This window comes from Rhea americana, unplaced genomic scaffold (assembly GCF_003343005.1).
Source record: "Rhea americana isolate MKP2758 unplaced genomic scaffold, rheAme1 scaffold_209, whole genome shotgun sequence".
Classification (NCBI taxonomy): Eukaryota; Metazoa; Chordata; class Aves; order Rheiformes; family Rheidae; genus Rhea; species Rhea americana.
This window is the reverse complement of record NW_028186249.1, coordinates 1,279,933-1,287,657: the sequence shown is the minus strand read 5'-3', so window position 1 is coordinate 1,287,657 and position 7,725 is coordinate 1,279,933. Positions and strand designations below refer to the sequence as shown.

The following is a 7,725-nucleotide window of genomic DNA, read 5'->3' as shown; positions in this document are numbered from 1 at the left end:
AGTCACCCAAGAGCGAGGGCAGCCTTACACACTCAGCAGCATCCTGCTCTGCCCAGCCTGGTGATTTAACCCCTGAGGATCTGKTTTTCTACCACCGGCAACATCTTGCATTGGGCGACACATATAAATAAGCCACAGCCAGATCCACGGAACAAAACCATGATCTCCTCCATCACTCCACTGAGTGCTGTACATATGGCAATATCTTCCCCCAGGAAGGTTTAAAATATAAATAGGTGAAAGGGGGGTGGGTGGGGATCCACAAACCAGAGCAGTATTGCCCCCTTTCTTATCTATATTCCAGATGCCATGGTCCTAAAGGGATACAGAGCAAAGGGCTGCCACATGTCAGACTTGTCCTGGTCTTGCTGCTGGGGTGCTAAACGATCCTGAACAAGCCATTTCTCTGCCTCTGTGCCCAAGTTTACCCTCCTGCAGGGAGGCAGACATAACCTCCTACATAAAATGCAGTGAAAACCAACAGTAAAATGCAGGCTTGATAAAGAGAAATAATCAAAAGAACACATTTTTTATTAGGCCCTTTCATTGTATAAATAATTTATTTCAGTTCACAGCATTATGTCTGCATCTTTTAAAAAAAGAGGAAAGACGGGAGGAACAGAGAATGACGGACAATGGAAGGAGTAAGACAAGGGCAGCAGGATTTCCAACACTGACAAAGGTACCGTGGGAAATGAGACTGGTACCTCATGATATCTGCTAAAAAAAGACCATTCAAACATATTTAGAGAAGACACACAACCTGGCAAAAACCCCAGTTTGTTTTCAGATCAACAACCTAGGCAGTTTCTTTTAACTGTTGTTTTGCTGAGGCACCTTTTTTTGTAGCCCACTGCAGGCAATGCACATCTTTGTACAGGAAAAGAAGCACTCAGTTCTGAAACATTGCAGAAATACCACGGAAGCCATTAGCTACTAATTGGAAAAGTATTTTTAATTATTGCAGAAAGCAGAGTTAGTGGAAATGGCACTGTTAAAGCAATCCAGCTTGCTCAGCAGAATATTTAAGCATACTCTCCGAGTTAAGCATATGCTTAAATGCCTTGCTGAAAAATACCTGTTTGTCAAATGAGATACTCAGCTGAGATCAATGTAATTAACCTCCCAGAAAGGACCAAACTCTGCAAAAGCATGCCACCAAAATTTGCAGAAATTACTTGCAGATGCCAGTGTCTGCAGAAGACCTAAGTCTTGACAGTGAGGGGAAAAAAAAAAAAAAAAAAATACCTGCATTTGTTATTTTTAAAACCTGATTGCTTTTGATCTGGTGGGAAAATGTAGATTTATATTTTGCCTCTAAAATTCTGTCACTATCCAAAAAAGGTTAAAGCATTTGGCTCCTGTGGTGTCAAAAATAAATATTTTCTCTCTATCTCTCAATAGCAAGTACCAAAGTGTTCCATGTGAAGAAAATCAAAGAAAATCCAAAGAAGAGTGAACAGAGCCGCCTACACTGATGGGACCAGCCCACTCAATCAGCGTACAAGTCAGGACTCGCGTATAACCTCAAATTCTGCTGGAGAAATACTACTCGGTTGCAATATTTCTTTTCTAACAAAACACAATTTGGAAGGTACCGAGCRCACTGCTGCAAGGGGAGAATCAGCTCCCCGAAACCCCAGCATATTTTTCTTTGTATGCTCAGTGGCTTCTGGAGCTGTTTTACGAAGGGTATTCAAGCAGTAAGGCTGTTTTTTAGCTCACCAGGAACTCCTGCAYGATGATGGGAAACCCCCTCCAGCTCAAAACTCAGGATACTTGGCCCCTGGTTCTCCCACCACTTTTGGGCAAGGAGGAAAGCTGGTRCCCTAGTTTTCTCTTCCAGAGGGCTGAGTCCCAGGCCAAAACATGCAGACCAAATGGCTTACAGTCACCAGGGCCCCAATCTTGCCCTGCTCCCAGCACAGTACCAAAGTGCTCACCTGCAAAAGAGCCTTGTTAAGCTGCTCCAGGCCTGACCTTAYTCCCAGTCACTCCACCAGCATGAGAGCCCATGAGAAAGCCAACTCCAGCCTTGTTGGCAGCAAGGGGCTCTACTTTGAATGGGGTTTAAATCTTGATAAAAAGGTAACCTCCCCCTCCCCATGGTTCCCTCCTCATCTCCTTACTCTCATTTTCCTGGYGCTGACAAGTCCCTTTCCGGCAGAGATTTTGCAAGCTTTTGCCATTTTGTCGGGCAGTGATGGCTGCTGTTCRTCTTGGCCAGCGATGCACCGCCTCACTTCATGGCCCCTCTAAAACCTACATGTAAAAAACACTGCCCTAACCTTTCACACTGATTTCAGAGAGCAGCAAGTCAACTGGTTGATGCATTTCTGTATGAAGTCTTTTTTCTTTTTCTATTTTTTTCTTTTTTCTTTTTTTTTTTTTTTTTTTTTTTTTGTTTTTTTTTGTTTGTTTGTTTTTTAGTAATACATATTTTGGATCACCCTGATGTGAGCAAATTAGCACCTCGGAGCATGCCTCTGCCTGGCCCCAAGAGAGACCTGATCATGGTTTTGCTTCAGAAGACATTAGAAACAAGCCTTTGAGAACAAAAAGACTCCTGGAAAGCCCCATACCAGAAAAGTTCACCCAGAAGCCTTTCCTTCTTCCTTTTTTTAAGCAAAGAGCTTAAAACGCAGCACCAGCCAGCAGCTGGTGAGCTCTCCCTAGGTGGCTGCAGCATTACGACCTCCCTGAACCTATGGATGTTCACCCTTGCTCAGCACACTTCTGCTTCCTAAATCATCATCTGCACCTTGTCTGGCAGAAGGCCAGGGTCTCCTTTCCTCAGCAATTTCCTCCCACCACCACCCATATTGTTTTGGCGTGATCACCCAGCTTTCGCATTCTCACTGGGGCCCGTGACCTACAAATGAAGGCGAGCAATGGAGGCGCCTGCCACGCAGCTGAGAGCCATCCCACCGCAGGTTGACCTTGTGCAGCCACCATTCAACAATCTGCATCTGGGCATCAGCTTCTTCCCCTGCTCACTGCAGGTTCCCACCCCAAGGCATCCAGCACCCCTTCAAGCACCACTCCTTCAGCCCAATGTCCCCTTCCCATCCCTCCACCCCAGCCCTCCCCATGCACGCACATATTAAAGATCCAGAAGCACATTTAACCTCTCTCAAACACACTTTTAACAGGGTCCTGCCCTGTTTATCCCTTGGCCCGCTGTGGCACGGAAAAGCAATCTGTGCCTCTGAAGGATGGAGGGGCAGCAGTGGGAGCTACCCCCCCAAGTCTGCAGGCTCTCAGCCGCTGGGCACTCACTGGCATCACGGCTTCTTGCTGGCATCCCCACCACCTGCAATGTCTAGTCCCGCTAGAACATCTCCATCCATGGCTTCCAGGCCCTGACTCAGCCCAGGAGCTCACAGGGTGTGGGGCTGGCCCCTGGGCACGCAGTGGTCCACGCTCCCCTCCTCCAGCCAGGAACGGATCATGGGCAAGGAAGAGTGGGAAAGGGAAATCCCAGCTCTTGCCTGCAGTCAGGATCTGGGTTTGGCTAGAAGGAGTTATATTGTTATCACCACTATTGTGGTCTTTTCATTTGGAAAGGAAAAAAAAAGGAGAAAAAAAAAAAAGGATCGCTTTGGTTCTCTCTCCCCCTCGGTTCCTTTGTCTGTTTTCCCATCTGTTCGTACACCCATGGGCTTTACCGCTTCTTTTTCTGCTTGAGGGACTTCCTCCGCTTCAGGATCATCTCGTAGAGCTTGTCCATGCCCTCTGTGAGCCCCTCACCAATGATGGCACAGGCAGGCTGGACATGGTAGGTGGTGGAGGGGGTCAACTCGTGCAAGGCTAGCTGCTTCTCAATCTCGGCCACCGGCAGAGACTTGGGCAGGTCCTGCTTGTTGGCAATGACCAGCAATGGGGTGCCCTGGTTCTCCGCGAACTTGGTCACCTTATGCAGCTCTGTCTTGGCCTCCTCCAGCCGGTCTACATCCACTGAGTCCACCACGTAGATGATGCCATCGGTGCAGCGGCTGTAGGACTTCCACAGCGGGCGCAGCTTCTCCTGCCCGCCCACGTCCCAGAAGTGGCAACTGATGCCCTTAGCCGTGCCGTTGCTCAGCCGAATCTTCTCTGTGTTGAAGCCAATGGTGGGCACTGTGTTGACGAACTCGTTGAACTTGAGCCGGTAGAGCACCGTGGTCTTTCCCGCCGAGTCCAGGCCCAGCATGACGATGTGCAGGGACTGGAAGGCGGAGATGTTGGAGGAGATGTTCCCCATGGCCCTGCCACTGCGGCCGCCGGGGCCCCGCGCCTCCGTCGCCCTCACAGCCCCGCGCCCATCCCCGCGCCGCCGCCCCCCGGCCCGCTCCGCTCCACCTGGCGCGGTTCGGTTCCGTTCGGTTCGGTTCAGCTGGGCTCGGTGGGCGCGGAGCGGAGCGGCCGGCGCGGGCAGCGCGGCTCCACGCCGCCGCGGCGCTCGGGGACTGCCGGCCGCCGCCGGCCGCCGCCCGCTCCGCCCCGCTCCGCCCCGGGAGGAGGGACCGGGCTGCGCCGGCCCCGCCGCCGCTCCGCTGCTCGCCGGCCGCGGCGGGGACGGGTCGGCCCCGCAGCCTGGCATCCTTGGTCGGAGCGCCCTCTCCTGCCTTCGTGGCGAGGCGAGCCGGCTCCTAAATCCCGGGGGGGAGCGCGGGCGTGTAAGGAGAGGAAGGTATTTACAACATTCCTTACACTTTTCAGAGGCGTCATCCACAGCAGTATATATAAAAAAGAAAAAGATACAAACTGAAAATACAATAAGCCGARGTACTATTCACTGCGCATGAGATACAAAGCGAGACCTGCTACACAGTATATAATCACTGGCTGAGAAAATCAAGGGGTTAAAAAAGTGATTCAGGCATTAATAAAAAGCCTGCTACTACCATTGCTCTATAGGGCTGATTTATGCCAGCCAGGTGTCCAGCCTGGAAAGCGGGTTAATGGTGCTCATTTGAGTCTGCAGGGCTGAGTGGTTTCACAGCCCTGCTGCCTGCATGGTCTGCCTTGGTGGATGATGGTTTTGATTAGTTCACTAGGTTGAAGCGGCTGTAAAATTAATTTTGGTTGAAATATTCGGCCTTAAAACTCYGACTGACAAAAAGCAACTTACAGAATACAGGGTTTACAAATTTTTGACTGTGTGATTGAAGCTGGCTCTCTAAAATTCAGATTTTTGACTTTTATTTCTTTTGCTGGGAAACTGAAAAAGAACAAACATTGTCATCCATGTTTCCCTGCTGAAAACCTTTTCTTCCTTTTTCTTTTTACTTTGTCTTTCTTTCTCTCCTTCTGTCCCTCTTTCTCTGTCTCTCTTTCTTCTTTTTCTTTCTTTCTTTTCTTCCTTCTCTTTCTTCACTGAGCTAGCTCAGTGAAGGGCTTGTGCTGCCCCCAATGACCCAGATGCTGGCCCAGATGTTTCTCCTTGAGTCCTCTTCCAGGCCGGCATGGAGTAAGCCATCTCCTCTGCGTGCACTTGTTCTGCTCTTTGTTGTTGWATTTCTTTCTGGTGTTATTCCTCAGCGGAAAAGAAACAGAAGGGTTGTTCCTACGATACTATCCATCCTCTCTTTTAGAGCATTTGTAAAATAAATATCGACTCTATCTGACARCTTAACTAGAAAGCCCTGGAGAAATAAGTGTACTGTAGAAGACAGATACTGCTTTTAAATTAAGATACTTTCACAATATAGTGTTCAGTGAATGGAGTGGGATCATTTCTCATATTCCTGTTTCACACTGAGGATGTGTGTTGCTGCTTTGCACGGAGATAAKACTACCTGCTAACACATGCCATCATTAAAAATACACGCAGCTCACTGATGGTCTCTAGAGGTAACATTGGGTGCAGTTTTGATGGAAATCACCACCTGGTGATGGGGTGGAAAGTGCAGGGAGTTCTGTTCTCCCTGCATGTGCAGAGCTGGAGTTGGGAGAAATGTTTGCCGGCACATGAGATGCATTATTGCCTCTGCACTCAGCACAGCCATTCAAAAAGCAAAGCCTAGGCAYCATATGAGCACAGAGCTGGCTGAAAAATTAAGAGATTTTGTGCACTGGTGTGGTTTTTTTCATCTAGTCTTTGCACCATCCTGAATTCAAGTTATTCTGTGATAATACAGAGGTGAAGTTTTTCCAAGTGGAGAAAGCTTTATGTGATTGCTTGACTTCAAGAGCTGGAGCATTAAAGACAAATGCCAGAAATCAGAAGAGCACACTAACTTGTGAGGAATGTCATCAGCAGACCAACCACCTGGGTACAATCTCCTCTGCCCAAATTTCTCCAGCAGATGCTTTCTTAAATGCTGGTTAAGGATAATCCCAAGGGAAGTACAATCCACACTACCACAAGAATTAGTGGCTAATCTGTGTAAAATAGGTTTATGAGTCAACTGCAGGAATTTACCTTGGGGCTGGGAGCTGGCACACCTGTGCTCAGACCTGGGTTTCCTGGGTTCAGCCCAGGCAGTGTGATTCCAGCCCATCGCCTTATACCTGCAACACCCGTCAGGGCTGGGCTGCTCATGCCTCCATCCTTATGCCGTCAGCCCAGCAGCTGCCAGCCAGAGCTACCTGCATCATTCCCAGTCATCATGGGGATAAATTCAACCCTTGGGGCTTTTTTTTGCAGAGAACARGAGAGGAGTAGGGTCAGGGGCGCAGCGCAGGCTCTCGCATGCCTTAATAGTAACAGCTGCTTGTAAAGAGGGTTTTCAGCAAGCTCTAACCCTTCCAGAAGCAGGGCAGCACTGTTGTCCCAGGGGCCACCAAGGGGAAGCCCTCTCCTCTCTGTCACCTCTAACACAGGCATTGTGGCCTCCTGTCCCTCGCTTCCTCTCTCTTTCATCCCCACTGCTGGAGACAACTTTGTTCTTCTCTGACACTCAGGTTGAAAGACTTCCTCTCCTAAATAGGCCACGAAAATGTTCCTTCTCCCAGCAGCCAAGATCCAAGGGAGAGAATCCCCTGCTGCCTTCACTCCTGTTTTTCCCCTAACACTGACTGTGAGTTATAAATAAAGCCAAGATTAGGCAGACAGACTGATCAGACCCAGGGGATGTGCTAGAAAAATGGCCTTACATCAGATGATCCCAAGGGGATGGAGACAAACAGGAGCATCACAGTGGTGAACTACCCTGCAGCTAATGCCAGCTATCCGTAAATAAGCTGTTAAGACCCCATTGAATATGAAGTGCAAAAATAAYGGTGTAATCTCAGCTGAGAGGAGTGTGCCAAGTCCATTCAGGGGCAAATGTAGCTTTTGCTAAGCTCCCCGCTCCTCGGCTTTTTTCCCCTTCTCYAGTGCCCCCCTCCCTATTTCAAGGTTACACAGCCAAGGTTAAAGCCAAAATTAGCATCTAAATGTGTGTCTGTGAGTATCTGACAAAGACAACGCTGGTCCCCAACATTTCACTCCAGCAGCAAGAAGGCTGTTGCTGCCATAGTAACTGTTTTCAGACATGGCAATTATTTCTTCCCAGCCTCCCCCCCCCGCCGCCTCCATGCCACCTCCCTTCCCCCCAGCTCATCTTGCGCTTCAAAGTATTTTCTTTCTTTTCTTGTTTTTTTTCTTGTGTGAAACACAAAGGGCCGGAGACCGCACGCAGCCATCATCGCCGTGCCGAGAGGCAATGGCGAGCTGCTTCCCGCGCTTCCGCTGGGCAGTCACGGGTGATCCATGATGGTGACTCTTAAACCGCAGCCAATTAGCCCTTTATTGCCTAG

At 49.2% G+C, this 7,725-nt stretch overlaps 1 protein-coding gene across 1 annotated transcript; it reads right to left on the bottom strand.

Annotated features, from left to right (window-relative positions):
- Nucleotides 1-500: 500 nt before the first annotated feature.
- Nucleotides 501-4,462, bottom strand: ARL4C (ARF like GTPase 4C). Its single transcript, XM_085304404.1, has one exon. The coding sequence runs from the start codon at nucleotides 4,241-4,243 to the stop codon at nucleotides 3,665-3,667; it is 579 nt and encodes a 192-aa protein (XP_085160530.1). The 5' UTR covers nucleotides 4,244-4,462; the 3' UTR covers nucleotides 501-3,664.
- Nucleotides 4,463-7,725: the final 3,263 nt, after the last annotated feature.

Bases quoted from the DNA above. Each gene is read 5' to 3' on its own strand.
- ARL4C (XM_085304404.1), bottom strand. From the start codon at position 4,243: ATGGGGAACATCTCCTCCAACATCTCCGCCTTCCAGTCCCTGCACATC.